Source organism: Indicator indicator, chromosome 24, assembly GCF_027791375.1.
Source record: "Indicator indicator isolate 239-I01 chromosome 24, UM_Iind_1.1, whole genome shotgun sequence".
Taxonomy (NCBI): Eukaryota; Metazoa; Chordata; class Aves; order Piciformes; family Indicatoridae; genus Indicator; species Indicator indicator.
Window position 1 is genome coordinate 54,980 of NC_072033.1, and position 20,212 is coordinate 75,191.

General features: G+C 43.0%; 1 protein-coding gene across 1 annotated transcript; it reads right to left on the bottom strand.

Moving 5' to 3' along the window:
- Positions 1 to 8,821: 8,821 nt before the first annotated feature.
- Positions 8,822 to 19,572, bottom strand: RBM12 (RNA binding motif protein 12). Its single transcript, XM_054391802.1, has 3 exons — positions 19,500 to 19,572; positions 16,643 to 16,725; positions 8,822 to 12,351 (listed from the first exon to the last, which is right to left on the bottom strand). Exon 3 carries the CDS (start codon positions 12,327 to 12,329, stop codon positions 9,687 to 9,689), a length of 2,643 nt encoding a protein of 880 aa, XP_054247777.1. The 5' UTR covers positions 12,330 to 12,351; positions 16,643 to 16,725; positions 19,500 to 19,572; the 3' UTR covers positions 8,822 to 9,686.
- Positions 19,573 to 20,212: the final 640 nt, after the last annotated feature.

Here is a 20,212-nt window from a genome sequence, read left to right on the forward strand (position 1 = left end):
TAAGGCTCATCCACATCTCAGTCTGAACTCCTTAAGAGTTAAGGGACTAGACCACATTCCTCCTTCAGTTCTTCAAATGGCACTGCAGCTTCACCTCACCACGGCTCGCCACTTCTTTCTTCCACACACTGATTTTTGAAGCAGTGTCTTGGCCCTTATTCTGCCAATCCCTCTAGCAACCTCTCCCCTTCTCAAAGGCTGGGAATCTAAACCATCCTGCTCTTACTCTGGAGCCCATGAGTACACCCATTCCCCCAAACGATTACCCTGGTGACTACTAGGTAGAAACACACGGAGGCCCATGTGTCTAGCCTGGTACACCCAGTATGAACAAGCATGAGCTCAGAATAAAACTATACAAACAAATCATTTCACCAATCTTTGCTGGTTTATCAAACAGATTCACATTACTGAAGAATTCTGGTGACCACATAGTACCAAGAGCCAATTTGCATTGCACTGCTGAATGACTGCCAAGAATTGGTTTGAGATACCCAAGATTAATTCTTTGGACTGTTCTTGGTTGCCCTGGAGTGATTACTGCACAGTGACAACTCTTGCCTAAAAAATGAGTAAGGACACAAAGCAGAAGTGACTTTCCACGTTCTTCTGCATTACAGAGTCAAGCTGTCTCTTACATTATATAATGTGGGCTTTCTCTTCAGGACTTTAATCCTGAATCTAGCTCCTTGTGAAATACAATCTGGAAAAAAGAAAGTCCCATAATATTGCTTTTGCAGTGCTTATGAAAGATGTTCAATTTCTTAATAGCAAACACAGCTATTCTTATGCCAACTGTCGTTCAGCTGTACTGCTTTGGAGATTCTGCTTCTTTTTAAGCAAGAGATTCACATCCCCACAATACTTTTCTGCCACTTAATTATTATCATCTGTAAGTACCATCTTCACTGCTGCAGAAGAGTGATGTAGGTTTTTCACCTACAAAAAAGCCACCACCACAAAAACCTGACATCAAAGAGGTAGAACAAAAGGAAAGGATTTGGCAAGAGTTTTAAAAGTTGGGGGTTTTTTCTCCCCCCAGTCCAATCTAACAGAAGAAATATTTGAAGGCCACAAAACACCACACTGACCTCAGGGTTCTTTTTCTGGTTTCCTACAGATTCAACTTTACCTGCCAGCATACCTTCCCAAAAGCACAAACCCATTAAGCAGAATAGTTTGAATCTATCATATTGTCTTAGCATCAAGTGGGATGAAATGACCATACAACCTCACTGCATTAATGGAGATTAAATCCCACAACTGTAAACAGGTATTTCATCAAGTGCTTCTCCCATGTCTGATAGCCATAGCGTATGTACTGCAATACTTTTCAACTGGTATCTGAGAAGTCTGTTGTCATTAGGTTTGAATTTGCCACAAAGATTTTCCATGTCCTTTAAAAAACAAGTCTCTAAGCTAAGAACCTGAAACCCCTGCAACCGGTAAGCCTCACATTCTTCCACAGGTGAGCATCTCTGTTTTCTCTAAGCCAAGTGAATAGTTCAATGTATTTTTTTAACAACCAGGAAGAAATTAAGGCAGAGATAAATACTCTGAGCAAAGACTTTTCTGATGAAAATCAAGAATAAAATTAACAGCTGTAAAAGCATGAACTGAACGACGTTTACTCTAAGTACAGACAGAGTTGGAGTTCTGACCATTAGGTAGAAGCTGAGAACTCAGGTTATAAACTGCTATTCTCTGAGCAGCAGAGCACCATCTGCACAGCAAGAGGGCAGCCCAGTAATGGCAACAGGCAGCAGCCAGGACAATGCATCAGGCAGACTGGACACATTCACAGTTTGACATGGCAGGTCCCTCACCAACAGGGCTCTTCCGTGCACCCAATGCATTTCTGCTCCTGGAACGATGAAGGTTTTTCACATTGTACATGTAAGTGACCTGGGAGTGTGGGCTGCTCAGAAACACCCAAACCAACAGACTCTCACTGCCTTTCCAAGACTAAGAGGAAGGTTCCATCCTACATGACCACTCTGTGGCTGGCACAGAACTCCATTACAGGGATTCTTCTCCCCTTTCCAACTAACAGAAGGAAATGATGACACTAGTGTTGTACTCAGCCAAGTCACTGCCCTGAAAATAGCTGGTATTTCAGAGAGATACAGCACTACCCACACACCCTTATTAGGATTTATATTACAGTGACTTAGTATTGCTTTTGTCTGAACCAAAACACTTTTGATTTCATAAAACTTACTCTTGTTTCTGCTAGAAGTTATTTTCACAGGTACAACTAAGGACAAATTTTAGCATAAAAAGTGTCACAAGCCATCCAGCACAAAGAAAACATTGTCTGCACACTCTCCTTTCTGCTCCTGGAATGATCAAGGTAGCCAGATAATATTCTCCTTCAAAGAAAGAGGAACACATCGCCTGCGTTGCAAGGAAGAAACACCACTTGGGTCATCATCTCAACAGTAAGGTGTCAGTCACCCAACAGGAGGGATGACTGTCCAGATGGCAAAAAAAGGCCTTCCAAAAATCCAGGACATTTATGCTGTACACCATGGTGTTCTGCTTGTGATCTTTCAGACATACTTGACAGATTTTCTTCTTTAAGAGATACATCCAAGTTTACTCAAAATGCTTTTCTATACACATTGGGGTTATCTCTGACTTAAGCAACAACAGATGTGACCATCAAAACCAAACCTGATTTACAATCTAAGAATCCACAGCACCGTAGAGGATTCAGGTTTAACAGCACACCACTTAAACTGATTACATCTCACACATTCTATCATTAACCGCATTTCAATTCCAGCTTAGTTTAAAATTTAACTACTTATTGTTTTATCCTTTTCTTTTTCACACAGTCTCAGTGCTTACATTTCTGAACCACAAACACTCATTAGATTAGGGCATCACTTGGATGTTTTCATCTAAAGCTGAACTCCACCACCACTGTGAATACTGGTGTACCTTTAGCATGAAGATGAAGACATTCTGCTGCTGGCTTACTGGTTACCTGGAGAAAAATTAGCTTTGTGCCACCACTCTGCACACACACTTACCTCACCACCTAAAAGCTTTCAAGTCCAGAGATGAAAAGAACTCCAAGTGCTATTGAAAAAACCCTCCTCTTATCCATCAGAGACTGGAGCAGGAACACAGCAGACTGGCGCTGCAGCAATGCTGGAATGTAGTGGGGGAATCCTAGGAAGTGTATTAGTAATATTTAATAACTTACCCTATCCTCCTTAAAGGGGGGTTTTCCTCTATGCTGAAAGACTTGCCAGTGCCTAGTTTTCCTTCAATTAGCTTCTGCTGTTACAACTGGTTGCATTAGTGTTCCTCAAGAACAAAGAATTCATAAATACTGTCATTTTATTAGAAACATTTGGTGAATAATTGAAATGGTATCGACAGATGTAATTTCCACTTTTGATTTGAGCTTCCTGCTCAAAGAGACAAGGACTTTGCCCACTCCATACCTACCTTCCTGTCAAAACAAATACTACTGAAAACAAGTTTCCTGAAGAGCTCATATTATGGAGCACATTCTGGCAAATGCCACCACAGCAAGGTCACTGAGCAAACCGGTGGTACACAGAGGCTTGAAATCTTAAGTGACAGCAGTCCTGGAAATTTTACCATAAAAGGCACACCATCAAAATTACCCAAAAGGAATTATTGAAGTAGTTTAGGTTCTGAGTGTATTGATGTGTTCTTCCCCAAAGCTGCCTTCATTGCTAAAGCAACTAGAAAGCATTTCTAAGCTTTCTACTGTCACAGAGCAACACTGCATCCACACAGCCACATTTCACAGGAAATGGCTGAAATTAAACTAACTGTTAGAAACTATGAAATAGCTGGCTGGAAGTTCCACCTCCTTTAGAGGGTCAGAAATCAGAGTGGTACCATCCTACTGATTCTTTGGTTAACAACATGAGTATCTCAAAAAGTCATCCACCTTCCTGCAGCAGTGACCAGTTCAAAAAGCCAAACTATGCCAACCAAGGGAGTTTTATGCAAGATCAGTCCTCGTTTTCCTAAATTTTCAGTTTTGCACTTCACAGGGAAGCTGTACTCCCTCAACTATGTACTGGAAAGGCAGTCCCCACTCTGTCCCTTGAAGTTATCCTGAGGAACCATGGCCTAATTCACCAGTAACTCAAAAGAAGGCCTCCCAGAAGCCAGGGAGCAGCAACAACTCTAGAGCAAGTGTAGTAAGGAGAGCTACAGAACTGATTTCGGGGAAATTGAACACAGAATTGTACAATGGCAGGGGTTGGAAAGGACCTCCAGACATTGAGTCCAACCCCTCTGTCAAAGCAGGACCAGTTAGGGGCAAGTCACACAGGAACACATCCAGGCAGGTTTTGAAGATCTCTAGAGAGGAGACTCCAACCTCTCTGAGCAGTCTGCTCCAGGGCTCCAGCACCCTCATACCAAAGAAGTTACTCCTCATGCTGAGATGGCATTTCCTGTGATTGAGTTTACATCCATTGCCCCTCGTCCTATCACTGGGCATCACTGCAAAGAGCCTGGCTCCATCCCCTTGACAGCACTCTTCAGATAGTTGTAGACATTGATAAGGTCTCCTCTCAGCCTTCTCTCTTCCAGACTAAACAGCTCCAGGTCTCTCAACATGTTAAAAGAAAATCTATTCACTTCACTGTTTCTGAAAGTTTCCTTTAAGCTATAAGTACTGGAACTTAAAGCTGTAGACATGAGAGCATACAAGAATGAAACAGCCACAAAGAAGCAAGCTCTGACTCTGCAGAAGCAATAACTTAACTTTGATCAGAATGCATCTGGTTGCTTCTCTCCCAAGCTGCCATGCAGCGGCACATAGAAAACCAGAACAGTAGCTGCACAGAAGCTGCACAGAAGTGAGTGCCAGCATGTGAAGGGTCACAGCTAAACCATCCAACACCTATAATCAGTCAGGAGCTACAGAAAATGAACACTTTTAGAGTTGCCTCTCTTATATATGGTATTTATACCCATGGAAAAGCATCAAGGTCTGGAAGATGGGAAGCATTCTGTGCACACACAATAACTGAACATTTCACATGGTAATAAAACTCAGGCAAAGACACCTGGACAGAAGCAGCAGTTCCAGCAGACCTACCTTATCAAAGGCAGAGAAGGAACAGTGGCCTTCAGTACACAGCCAGGGAACGTGTACCACCAACCAACAGATTGTTGTCCCATGGGAAAGCCAAGGCTGTCAACTACCATCACATTCCCACTGCCAAAAACAGCCAGGAAGATAATCCCTTGAGGTTACTCTTCCTGCAGAAGCCTTTAACAGTTTCAGTTCCTCTTCCACCAGGCGGAAGAGTCATTTGCTCTGTACACAAACTCTAGTTCAGTCTTACCCAAACCATGGAAGAACACAAAGCCACAGAAGGGAGCATCAGCAAACCTGCAAAAGGGCAAAGACAAGCAAATACATTTGGCCACACTGCTTCCAGGCCCGAGGCTCTATAAAAAACCTCTTAAGAGCAACAGAATTGAGTATCTTCTCTTCTTGAAAAATCCACACAGTATCTAAAGAAGCAAGCTGACGCAAAACTAATTTGTGTGTCTCTAGATCCAAACTAGATCCTTCACAATATACTACTCCCATTTCAAAACCACTTTCTTCCAACCAACTACCTTGTCGAAGGTAGAAAACAGTCTGCATTAAACAGAATTTGCAATCCTGATTCCAGGTCTAATCCATATAGTATCTGTATAATTATCCTTGAAGAACTACACTCAAAGGGTGGCCCATTGTACAAGCAGAGGCTTTATGTGGTCTGTGACATGAAGCCGTTTCAGTTTTGCACATCAGAAGGGCAAACAGTTCAGAGACATATGCTGCCAAACAGCACACTGAGGACTGGCTGCCATGTGCTGTGGAAAGCATCAGCTTTGGAACCACCACAGCAGAAGACTGAGGAGGAACAAAATATAAAATCCGAAACAGTTACTTGCAGTTGATGCGCCACTGGTGTGCTGGGGTAACTAGAAACACTTTTCCCCTTGAAACTTTAGTCTTTAGCGCACCAAAATACTCTCAGCAAAACAAGCCGCCAACTTCACCCAGCACAGACAACTTCAAGGACAGCCTGAGCAGATCAGCAGAACTGAGCAGCAGGTGCTTTTCCATGGCAACTGGCACAGAACTACAGCCTTCACTTTCACACTGACATTCCTCCCCACTCACAACAAATTCTGTATGGACATTCAGGGAAAACATTAAATGCTAATAAAAGGAATCCTGCTTAGAATAAAAGTGTCCTTCAGTTTTCTTTAAACCTACAAAGTCTCAAACCTCTCCTACTTTTAGAACATGGCAACAGCAGGTCATCAATAAAGAACTGGCTTTAATCATCAGTGATATTATAGAATTGACTTTTAAAAAAATCCACCTGACTTATACATGTCACTGTTTGAAAACTTGGTAGGTAGCTTTGAAGTCACACTAACCATCTCATTTAACCATTGCAGTTCTTCCTCACAGCCACAAGTTTACCATTGAACAACCCCTTACATTCATCCTCTCTTGTGAATGGGGTGACAAAAACCCAAGTGTGTTTAACAGGAATCACCTTGTGAATGCAACACTTGATGCCTTTTTTTTTTTAGTAGTACTTAAGACACCAACACTTAAACTGCTAAAACCCACCAACTTAGCCAGTTATATAAACAAGTACCCTCTTTCCATAGCTTCAAGAAATTGGGACATCAGTGTCACCAAAAGCACTGTTCTAAGGAGGCTAAGCAGGATGTCAGGCCCCAACATGCACAGCATCAAGGCCGAAACAACTGCAAATTTCAGCAGCAGCCCTTAGCAGTCTTTCTGTTGCTGCCCCATTTGCAGCCAGACTTGAGGTGTGTATGCAAGCACAGTTATACATATTTCCCATTGGAGGTGGCACCTCAGAGGTCCTACCTCTTAAATTTTTGAGGCTGTTCATGAATATAAGCATGTGCAAAGTGAGCAATTTTCTCAAGCCTAGCCATGTAGTCTCATAATTTAGCACAACATGCAGTTTAAGGCTGCATCTAGTGCAAAAGTACGTTGTTACAGAAAGCTTCTTGTATTTCCAAGCATCACTTGGTAACCAATTTTTCTTTATATATGCTTTAAAGGATCACCCATAACTACTTCCAACAGCAGCTGCATTGTTTATAAACTCCAAATATGCTACAACTTCCTATTTTTTCCAAGAGCCTACTCTTGAGGAAGAGGCACTATTTGCTAACTCAGTAATTACCAGTTTATGCTAAAAGATATGAAGCATCAACTGTTTAGTAAGATGAAGAACTCCTTCCCCACCCCAAATCCTCCACTTCACTATTCCTTCCATGTCAATGGTCCCAACACCAATGGCTTTTTGTATTGGCTTACACTTTTTTTAGGTAAGCATTTAATCACAGGCCATACAGAAAATCAAAAACCAGAAAATGCGAAGATCTCCAGACCAAACCAGCCCTTTTAGACAGCCCAGGCACAAGCATGTTTCACAGCAGATGCTGTGTCTAACACAAGCTCTAACGCCCCCGTAGCCCTTACCCAGAGGGTCAAGATGTGAAATCAAAGGACAGTAACACAGAATTGTGGATCTAATTCCAGACACCTGTAATTTAATTACATTTCACAACAAGGCAAGCATTGTTGTGATTTATTTGAACTTGAAAAAAAGTTGTGACCAGTTTCTACAAATCATCACATGCTGGTAGCTTAAATCAATTCTGTGAACAAGAAAGCCGAGTTTTCCTTTTCAATCATTTTATTCTAATGTGAAATATGAAGAAACAAGCACCCAAATAACTCCAATATAGTATGAAACTTTAATAAAAGTCGTTTAAAAAACAAAGAGCAAAATTTTAAAAATAAACTGTGAGGCTTTACTCCTAATCAGACATCTTTCTGGCATCATCAAGAGTACTTTTAGACTTTCAAAGGGGGAAAAAAAAGAAAAGAAAAAAAAATATCTGCTGTTGACACATTACTCCCAAAGACTGTTGAAACACGTAACATGAAGCTTCAGAGACAGACAGTTTTATTAACAGAAGGCTCAATTTTAAGCAGTATATACAAATCACATGACTTTTCCAAAGTTGGGACCACCTACTATCTGTCAAAACAAAATTATGCTAATGAATTACAGAAGCATCCATGTAACACAACCACCTCTTTATTGGAGCACACCTTGGTACAATCCTTCCATATATTCCCGCACTGGGAAATCCACTCAGGATGCAGCGCCGCACAGGATTGCAAATCTCTCCTACACACCACGTGAATAAAACTGTTGCCACTTGCACTGCTCAATTTTGCCTGACCATACACTTCAGTGTTCCATGATATGCAACACCAAAAGGCACTGGTTTTCTTTGTCCAAAAACCAAAATGGTTTTAAGCTTACTATGTTTAAGTACAATGATTTGCCGGGAACAGCAGGATTTTTTTCAGGCAATGTCCAAGCCTTAAAATTTATCATAGCCAAGCAAGGATGAACCAAAAACATTCTACTTCTCACTTGTCCAATTACTTCCTTTCCAATTCTGTTTTTTTTCCATGGAAGCTTTTACTGCACAGCAAAGAAAATGGCAACTCTTTACAGACTTCAAATGCAACAGCACTTTATTGCAAAAATATATACTCAGTATTTCAAGTTTTTCAGAAAAAGAAATTTTATCTCTGAATTCACCCATAGCAATAATTCGCAACAGAGCTGCTGAAGACAGAAGTTCCTTTCACATATAAGCTAATTTAAATCTTTAGCTGGACTCCAATCTTCTACTAAATCATCACTGCTTTGGTTCTCTTAGCAGAGACTACATCAGAAGTTTGAGAGACAGAAGAAATACAACATCAATATCCAACTAATGTCAAAGATCCTATCCCAACTGAGTCAAGTCAGCCTAACAAATCAAGCTACTTAAACAGTAATGAGCATTTTCAAGTTGTTACTTCTACTTGAATTTTTTTTTAAGTGTACTATAAAACTCATATGATAATGTTTGAGGTTAGCTATACTTGTGGCAAAAGTCTTATTCTGCACAGTTATAATTGCAACATATAAATAACTAAAGATTATTCCACAAAGAACAGCTTGAACTTTACAGAATGATTCTGCTCATACTTAAAGGAATTAGTTTGGTAGACACATCAGCAATGGGCATAATTCAACTGTTCGTACAGTGAGAGTCTTGAAAAAATAAAGATACATACACAAAACAATTAATCTGTGTACACTGAGAAGTCATTCAGTTGCAGAGTAAAATCAGGATTTCAAACAAAGCTTTGACCTGTAAACAAAGCAAATTCAACCAGCTTTTAACCAAATCCAGAAGTAGCTATTTTACAATGGCTTGCAAGAGCACCCACTGAAGAGCTTCACTGACTTCATTTCCCTTATCTGAGACTACATAAAACCAAGCCAGACCCCTTGATAACCACTGTGTCCAGTATAGTGACCACATTCCCATGAGGAGGACTCAGAACAGCTGCTCCACATACTGGTACGGAAACATCCAGTGCATGTCTCTGCTCACGCTGTTTCAGATGCAAGCTAACCCAGTGCTCCGGCAAAGCCCAGCTGCATTACCATGGAAACAACCCACTGGTTCTATCCTGGAAATACTATAAAAACCAATTTGGATGCATTTATCACAGCACTATGAACATCTATTCTACAACTACTTTGTATTAACAGCTACCCTAAAACAAGTTTTACCTTCCTGGAGCCTATAGGCCTGTCATTTAAATCCACAACAGCTGCCATAGCTTCATCACGAGACTCAAATGCAACCATTGCTTCTCCAGTGGGCATGCCTTTTTCATTGTATTTTAAGCACACTGAACCAGGGATCACTTGGTAACCATAAAAGAAATCCAAAATTTCATCCACTGAAACAGTAAAGGGCATATTCTGCACTTTAATGACAGTTGGTCCTGGCTTCCCAGACCCTGTTCCAAAACCTGGGGGTCCACCAATATGTATATTTCCAGGTCCAGGTCCAAACCCTGGAGGTCCACTTAAATGTCCAAGACCACTAGCAATTCCTGGAGGGCCAGCACCAAAGGCAGGTGGCCCACTTAAACTGCCAGGACCATTACCAAAACTCTGAGGACCTCCTGCAAAACCTGCTGGTCCACTCAAATTACCAGGACCCCCTGCAAAACCTGGGACTTCAATACCTGCACCAGGTAAACCGCTAGTTGCAACTGTAGGTAATCCTGGTCTGGAATCAGGAAAGCCACCTATTCCCGGCGGTGGGAGAGGAGGACCAAACGTGCCAGACCCACTGAAATTACCAGGGAAATTAAATGGAGGACCATTGTTTCCATCTTTGGCATTTCCCCCTAGGAAGGCATGCTCATCGCTGCCAGCACCCTGCACCCCTGGCACAGACGCATTTCCTGGCAGCGGGATTTTCAGTATCTTCTTCCCTTGAGCTGGAGGGTTTCTCTCAATGTCCCTCATTTCTTCCATAGTTACCAACCGCAAAACAACATCTCTTCCATTCAGCTTTTTACGGTGCAAGCGCTCTGCCTTACGAGCATCATCTTCAGCTTTAAACTGAACCAGTGCTTGCCCTAAACCTTGCCCGTTATTATCAACAAGAATCTGCACAGAGCTTTCTTCTACTGCCAGTCCCTCTAGAAACTGCAGGATTTCCAACTTTGTTATGTTGTAGGGAATATTAGATATATGTGCACACAGCTTTGTCGGGCCTGGCTCTCCCTCAGCATTCATTAGGATTTCCCTCTGGTCATAGCTGAAATTCTGCAATCTCTTACGGATCAGATCTATTTTTTCTAACATTGCCTTCTTAGTGATTGGGTGAACTTGAATGAAGCGATTCCCTATGTACTGCTTATGATGGCACAAAGCTGCTTTATAATCAGTTTCATTCCTGAACTCTACAAACCCCTCCCCAATGGCCTTCCCATTAGGTCCATAAGCTATATAAATGCTGTCTTCAACTATATCCAGCTTTTTAAAAAAATCTATGACATGTTTGTTCTCTGATTCAAAGGGAAGACCTTTCAAATGAACACAGAAACCCTGCTCATGGGGAGATCTTGACCGTGACCTTTTCTGTCCACCTGGAGACTTGGACCTAGAATGCACCTGGGGAGGAGGAGGGTGTGACTGCCCAGAGGGACCCATGGTTTGCTTGAAAGTTATGTGGCCTCCAGCAGCCACCCACTGTCTCTCTGTTGCAGGACTAACTTCAACATAGCGCTGAATCATCAGCATTCTGTTTCGCTTCAGTGCTTCAAATGTATCTTGAGGAGAAAAAAACTTAACTAGTCCATTTCCATTATTTCGACCTACATGATCCTTCAGCATATGGACTGCATCCACACGGAGCCCAAGGAAAAAGTCTTTCACATCAGATTCTGTGGCAGAAAAGGGCATTCCATGAACGCTGACATACAAGTCATCTGGATTGATTGGAATCGGCTTGACAGTACTTTGAGAATTCATCTGGATAGGATTTACAGGATTCATGGGACCAATAAACAATGGATTCAAGCCGCTGTTCATATTCACTGCTGCTCCAGACCCATTCATTCCAGTGGGTAAAGGTGCTACGGGTGGAGGATTCATAGGAGGCATTCCTGATATGGGAGGCATAGGTGTCATTGGAGGCACAGGGGGCACAGGGGGTATCGGAGGAACTGGAGGAACAGGAGGCAGAGTGGGTACAGGAGGTGGAACAGGTATTGGGGGAATAGAAGGCATTGGTGGCAAAGATGGCATAGCTGGGATAGGGGGGATTGGAGGAGGAGGTACTGTGTTCATTGCAGATGCAGTGCTAGGTATAGTTGAGCTAAATGTTGGGCTACCAAAGGTACTCCCAAGATTTGGAGGTGCAGTCCCCATACTGGCAGTCGAAAATGTGGGTATGTTTTTATTGCTTTCATGGACAGTAGTGGAAGCAGTTACTACACTAGGAGAAGGATTATTGAAGTTAGGTACAGTAGTAGGTAAGTTAACCCTTCCACTCATTCCAGAACTAGGTGGGGGTCCTGACCTGCTAGCATTTGCTGGTGGCATATCTAGATTGGCAGTTTCGAAACGCCTGCGACTGAGTTCTATCATGTTCTGCATTTCAGTTTTACTGCTCAGCAATAGCGTTACTTTTGACCCTTTAATGGTACCACCTGTGCGCATCATACCAAGCCTGGCATCTTCATCAGTGGCAAAAACGATGAAAGCCTCACCCAGTTCACCCCCTACAATATGCACGCCCCCATCAGGAATGGTCAATCCAGAGAAGAAGTGGCGAATGTCCATGGTACCCGCCACAATCGGGAGACCTTGCAAGCGGATGACCACAGCCATGCTGCGCTGAAACAACACACACCTGCAGATGAGAAAAGGCAACGGCCATGTCAGACTACTGTTTGTGACACCATGCAATTACCTACAGACACCATCTAATGTATTTGTTTACATACACCTAACAACATCTTGCAAAGATTAAGCGTGTTTATATTCTGAGTTCCTTGCTCATGTTGACTTCATACAGACTGAAGTATTAAACATTTCCCAGTACAATCAGTATACATTTTGCACTAGAAATTCCAAAATAACTGTTAAAACTAAGACCCACAAGTGTCAAAGAAAAAAAAAAGGAAAGAAAGAAAAAATCCACTACACCTAAGGAACAGCAAAAATCAGAACTATTATAGCAGTACTTAAATATATAATGAAACTTAACACAAATCAAGTATTTTAGCCAAGGAAACAAGATTTGCCATACACTGATATGGTATCCACTGTACCTGGCAAAGCAATTGCAAAAATCTCAGCACACCTATAGGAAATAAACAGTTCTCTTCATTTGGAGAGGAATTATCTCCTGACAAGTGAAGATGGCTAGGAACATAAAGTGGTCTGGTTACAAACAAAACCCCATTATGAACAATTAGCATCAGTAAAACTCGCATGACATCCTGATAGGGACCATCTACGTTATCTTCTATTTCTCTCCTAGCAAAGGCAAGACATCTAGGTGACTGTGAAGTGAGCTATTACAAACTAGCCCCAAACATTTTGTGATCACACAGATCTCACCTAAACTTAAGACTGACATGATGCATATCCTAGCTACACATACTGCCTTTGCGACTTTAAAAACCAAGGTATAATATTTTAATGGTTCCAGATACTCTAATATTATACCTTCTGTCTCAGGCACAATCAAATTTTAACACTGCAGCTGAGGTGGTAGAAGTTTAGATCAATTCTGAAACAGGAGATCTGTAGGACAGATCTCTGTCAAGAAGAACCTGATGTTGTATCAAAAGATGAACACAAAACTACACAATTCTCACTTATTCTTGACAAACCTTCAGTAAAGGCTGAATATATCCTATTAATTCTAGCACAATTCATCAATTCAGAAGCCAGCCTCTCACCCTATACCAGCAGCAGTGGCACCTTTTTGCACCTAAGCTACTTCATCTCTGAAACTTCCTAAAAGCAAGCCAGGACACTATCTCCATGGAAGGTGTCTAAGACTTGCACTACTCACACAAATATATGTGCAATCAGAACGACACAATGCAGGCAACGCCCCAAAGACTTCTAGCAGTGTACAAAAGCTGTGACGAATCATCAGTTATCTCCCAGCATTTCACATTCAGGCCAGCACTGTAGCTCAGCAGACCACTGAATCTTTGAGTCATCTTCATCTGCCTGTCCAGGTGTTCCAGTTACTTCAGAGCAGACATGCCTTGAACGCACACTTAGCTACTTGGGAAAGCTGCTATCCAACAACTGAACCGTGTCACATAAGGATAAATGACAACAAGAGTAAAAATTCTTCTACAGGGAAAATACCTGAACAAATCTTCTGTTTGCATGGTAGAACTTCCTATCATTCAAATGGGTACTTCAGTATTTTGTTTCGTTGCCCAATAAACCATAGCTAATCCCTTCAATACACTAAATGAACTCAAGTGACATATGGGCATATGACAGGGTCTGCATCCACCTGACATCAGAGGACCTTTCTCCTTCAAGGGAACAGCAGACAAGCCCACTGACACCAAGTAGCTCTGCTGCTCTAGCTACTGAGAACGAATACCCAATTCCTCACAACATCACCATGAAAGAGAGAAAGTGGCTTGCAATTCAAGCATGTGAAATCTTGGGGGGGGAAGAGAACCAAAAAAACCAAACACCAGCCAAAGCAGCTGGCTGCACACAGCACTAAGAAAAACCCTGCTCCACCAAGGATGGCAGCAACAGAAAGGACAGACTAAGCATCAGGCAGTTCTCAAGTTTTAGAACTTTCCATCTCCATAGCAAGGTAATGAAAGCATCACCTTGCCTCTATCTTAGATTGACACTTAAATTTAACTTCAGAATAGAGTCCACCACCCAGTTATTTTCCAACAGCAAAGTAACTGACCCCTGTGAGAAAACCATTCTGTGCTCTGCATGCATCAAAACTATGTCAGACTCTTTACACTGCTTGAAAACTGCAGTTTTCTTCAGTAACTATAGATTGATTTTTAAATTTGCCTACCACTGATGGCAACCACCAAAACTAAAGTTAAAACGAAAACTCTGCCTACTTTAAGGAAGCCTACTAAAGGATGGTGAAACCTACTTTTACTACGTTAACACTACAGGACTGCTTTTGACAGATGATTGGAAGGGAAGCAAACATCTCTGGGTTTGTACCTATACTTTGAAAACTAAAATACAAGCAATAAATATTGCTGGGAGGTTTATATTTTCTCTATTAGCTATTACACAAAGGAATTAGTTTCAGCAACCGTTATGCATCAGTAACATTTGGAGTTTCTTGTGTTAAATGGGAGAGTACTTTTTATTTCCTTACTACTGCAAAAACAATGACAATCTGGTACAACCATTAGTTGAGCAAAGACAATTCAAGGTTTTTCTGTTCAGATCTCTTGGTTTAGAGCACCATATATTCTTTATAAAGAACTGACAGCTGCTAGATAACTGCAGATACTGGGGACTCCAATAATCTAGTCCAGAAGACAAATTTTTAACAGCTAGGGTTACAAAATAATTCTTAAGAGTTCCAGCACTTGAACATTTATGTAACTTCTGGGATAACCCAAGCGTTTCAGTCATGCTCTAAATTGAAAACTCCACTCTAAATGCTGAGAGATTTTGTGATTTTGTTACTAAACATTCTATTTGCATTCACTAATTCACTACGAACCAAAAACTTCAAACAGCTGCTTAGCATAGAAGATAATAGAAAAACTGGCTGCAATGAGTTCAGTGCAGTGAATTCCATGCATAGTGTTCACCAAATGCTTGCCAAAAAAAGTATTTTACCAAGATATAACTGCTTCAACTTTTTCAGGATTTCAGTACTTTATATATTATCTAAAGAAAAATCATCAGGACCAGGAGGGCCAAGTTTCACATTTCTAAACACATTTTTTTCCCAAAACGCACTTTGGAGACACCACATGCACTCAAATTTTCTAACTAATGAAAAGGCAAAGCCCACTCAAGTATTTCACCATTCAGTTGTGAGAGATCAACATACAGAGAGGCAGCATTCCGTTCAGACACACAATGGCTAGATGCCTGTTGAGTGTGCATTGAAAGCTTTCTGTTGGGCTGTAAGAGTTATTCTCAGGCTACCCACTCTGCCCCTTCTATACCAAAAGGTATTTCAACGAAGAAGTGGGTTTGGTTGTCATTTTGTGTGTTCAGAATATTTCTGGAGAGGCCAGAAGCACAAAATCCTAGAGCTGTAATACAGACAAGCCAATATCCAATAGGACATTAAAGGCCTGCTGACAATCAATCTGATTAAACTCATCTGATGAGCCCTCACAACATGTTTACACACCTCACCAGTGACCTATTTAAAAACGATGTTGCACTGGGGAACATGTACAAGATGACACTATTACTTCTTTCATCCACATGCTAGCCAGTAAAGTAAGGAGAATTTGAGACATGCATAAATTGATAAAGAGATCAGATTGGCCTTTTCAGATGTATACCTTTTTCAAATTAAGAGACATTCAGAACATTCAACATAGTCCCTGGGGATCACAAAGTACAATATCCATGCAACATACACACACTTTATTTGGCAGCTCTTGAAGAAAGGCTAAGAACTGGAATAACACCGGTGTCATAGGAAGAATTTTAAATATCCAGGCTGAGACAGACTAGCAAAAGCTGTAACTGCAGCCTGCAGTTTTCCCTTTTTTCCAACCCCATAAAAAAACCTACAAAGGTGAAAATCAACCTCTCTGCTAACTTGGATTTAGATGATCCTTTTAAATACTGCAAAACCCAGTTAGAACCAATTGCTGTCTCTTCTAAACATCAATAGTCTAAACTTCTGCAAACATGCAGACCTGTGGCCTGCAAAGAAGTTACGTTTTCTAATGGTGCAAAATAATCAGGAGAGTGTTCCAGACTACCACATGCTGATGAAATAACAAAACATGAATTTGGCAGGATTCTTGTTTACAGGACTGCCAGAATCACCACCACCAGTGGGAGTCATAGAAAGAGAAACTATATATATTTTGACCCAAGTGGTTTTTCTACCATTTTACAGATTCCCAATGCTTCAAATATTTCTTAAGACATACTCATTATGCACATAAAGAAGTCTTCAATTCAAAGGCTCTTACCTGCAAAGACAGATGTTTTTTTCTTAACAAGTAGCAGAAGCCAAGCCAATCCTGTGGGCAACCAATTAAAACCAACTTTTAGACTGCAATAAAGAATAAATGGAGGCAAAAATCAATGCAGGCAACACAACAGCAGTAACAGTCCACAAAGAACTGTATATATAGAAAGTTCAAACCTGCAACAACCACAAAGCACTGCTACATACAACAAGAGGAAGATGCATTTTCTACTACCTTCTCTCTGTATGGCTTGTCAGTGATGGCACTGCAGTTTTTTGTATGGTTTCAAGACATGAATATGCCTGCTGCAAATATAAAACCAACCAGAAACATTCAAAGAACCTTTCAAATTTCCCCCATCACCAAAAGGTGAACAAATCATTCTTTTAAAGGCAAAGAGGAAGAAGGAAATGCTTGAGAACCCTGAATTGTAAAAAACCCTTGCTTCATCAACATGTTCCTTCCTCCAACTGCACATTTTCTTACTTGAAAAAAGCAACATAACCTGTATCTCAGAAAACCTCCCTAGAGCCGAAAATGAAGAATTCTTCAGGAGACCCACAAACCAGTGACACTAAGTGACATTTCGCAGCCACCTGTAGGCAGTCACCTGCACTGAGCACACCACAAGAACTCCCCACAGAGATGCTGTGTTTGCAGTGGTAATCTCATTATCCACATCCTTATCAAACACCTGTTTCTTCATGCATGTATAAAAATTCTCTTCCTGAGATCCAAAACTCAACAAAAGAGCCAAACATTTGAAGTGGCAACATACATATTTTGTATTTAAAGGGATGAAAAAAATCTTTACTCTTTCACTGCTGAGCACATCACCTCATACTAAAATTGTGGTTCTGTAAAAAACTATCCAGGAATTAATCACACTAAGCACAGATAACTGCTGCCTCCTTACTCAACCCAAACAAGCTGTTTTCAGTTATAAGTATCACCAACAAAGTGAATTTAGAGTAAGAAGCACTACCACACCACCTACAGTCTCCTACAAAGGAAATAAAAGCAAACAGGTATTCACAGATCTTCCAGGACATTAACAGCAGACTTAAAAGAAAAATACAACTACACTCTTTAGACTTACTGAAATGGCAAGAGCATTTAGGAAAAGACCTTTTTCTTATTAGACCTCTAAGAGAAACAAACAATCCTATTATTGGAAAGGCTCAACTATATACTTTCATATCTAACAGTATTAAACAGTAGTTTACAGCACAGGAAAGAATATAATCACCTGGAACAGTTTCATGGAAAAAAAAAAAAAAAAAAAAAAAAAAAAAAAAAAAAAAAAAAAACACCAACCACCAACACACAAGCAACCTGCTTCAAGAAGCAGATAAATTTTTCACTCACATAGAACTTTCCATTTGGAAGAAAACCCCAAATAATTTCAAATATTCCCAATATAGGAACCATGGTGTTGCTTACGTCCCTCTTCAGAACACTGAGCACAAGCTGAAGATCTGCATGGGCTAACCCAACACTCTGTAATGTGGAACAACACAAACAAAACCAAGTAGTGTATTCTTCAAAAAGGTGCACGACTCCACTCTTTAACCCTTCCACAAAATACCATCTAGTGCTGTTTTTAAGTCTTCATTTTCTCAACTTTAACGAAAGCCATCCATCAGCCTTGTACATAAACACACCCTTTCCAATCAACCCGGTGTCCAAGAGCGTTATTAATTCAGCAGATACTGCCAGGACACAAGGTGCTCCCACACAACGCTGACACCACACCTCTGGGACTTCTTGCGATTCCCCACAACGCCCTACCAGCGACACAGAAAGGGCCACCATGCACTGAACACGGAACAACCGATGCAGCTAGCTTAGAAGTCCACCAAGGAAACAATCTGACGATTTTTCGCCCTAAATCCGTCACATCGAAATGGCTAAGAACAGATACACTTGAGTAAAACCAGAGCCAAGAGTGCAATGAATGCAAACTCACACAGACTCCTGCTGAATACTGGGATCTTCTTCAGCATTAGTGCGTTTTGGGGCGGCTTTGGCTTTTTAGTTTGGGGTTTTTTTGTTTTGTTTTGTTTTTTTAAGCTGGTGTTTATTAGCCGGTAAGATCGCTACATTACCGCACGGCAGCTTCACTGCAGTTTACAGCGTGCCCCAGGCGGGCGGTAATGGAGCCGCAAGCATCCGGGGCCCTCCTTGAAGCGAAGTGCGGAGCGCCTGCCCCGGGAGCCCCGCAAGAAGCAGCCGCCGGCGACCAGAAGAGCGGCCACGGGACCTGCACCACACTGATGCCTCCGCGAAACAGGGCCGTGGCGCCGACCACGAGACCGGGCCACGGCACCCGCCGGACGCACAACTCCCGTAGTCCCGCCGCTCCCCCACCACCGGGGGCCCACAAGGCACCGCGCCCGAGCTGTGCAACCCCCGTATCGCCGCCCGCGCCCGCCCAGCCCCGGCTGCCGCCTGCAGAGCCCCCGCGCTCCGACGCCGCTGCAAGGTCACTCGGCCGCACCCGCCGGCCTGGCCCTCGGCGCCTGCGCTCGGCTCGCACATACTCACCTGCCCGCGCCGGCCGCGCAGCTCCGCGGGGCGCGGGCGGAGGCGCGGCGAGAGAGAGCGGGCGAGTACTGCCCCACGGCCCAGAAGCCCCAGCCACAGCGTGCCAAGTCGCGGCGAGGCAGGAGCGGGCCCCGCTCGGCGTCCCGGGCCCACAGCACGGGAGGCACCGCCCGGCTCGGCCCTTTGTGCGCGAGGATGCGTGCCCGCCCGGCCTCCTCCCCCCCCCCTTCTACAAACTCGCCTCTCCGCGGGCCCGCAGCACGGGGTAGGGCAGGTGGCGCGGCCCATCTGGGCGCCGCCGCGCTCTTACCGAGGAATCTGTACGGGGGAAAAGGGTTAGAAAGGAGCCAAGCCAAGCCGCCCCGGGCCCCACTCCACGCCAAGCCCAGCGCCACCACCCGTGCAGCGCACAAAATGGCCGCCTCGCTGCGCCGCCGCCACCCGCCGCCGGGGAGAGGCGGGGCCTGGGCAGGGTGGGCCGAGCGAGGCGGGGCTGCAAAAAGGCCGGGCGGCGCGTGCGCTGCTCCTCAGGTGGCGGCTACGAGGAGCGCGGGCTGTAGGACTGACACAGCTGCCTTCGGTAGCGCAGCGCGGCGGGGAGAGGAGGGGAGGATGCGCGGAGGGCGGGCGTGGCGCAGGGAAATGAATGAGCGCCTGAGTGAGGTCTAGTGCTGCGGAAACGGGCACTCGAGAGCAGGCGCTGCTCTTCCAGCCAACACAAGAACCGTGAAGAGTGGTTCTTCATGACACTTTCACTTACAACCGGGTTGCAGAATTAAAGCACTCATCAGATTACCCTAGGTTGATGCCCTTTTGGGTGTAGCTGCCCCATGCTAGATTTGCTTTGCTTGACTAAATACAGGTGCAATACAAATCCCTAGAGCACATCCTGAGCTGAGGAACAGCCAGGAATCTCTCAGGAGATGCTGTCACTGCGGCAGTGACATGGGACTGCAGCAGCAGACATTTTCAGTGGAAAAAAAACCCTGTCATTATACATTGTAAGAAACAAACGAAAATTAA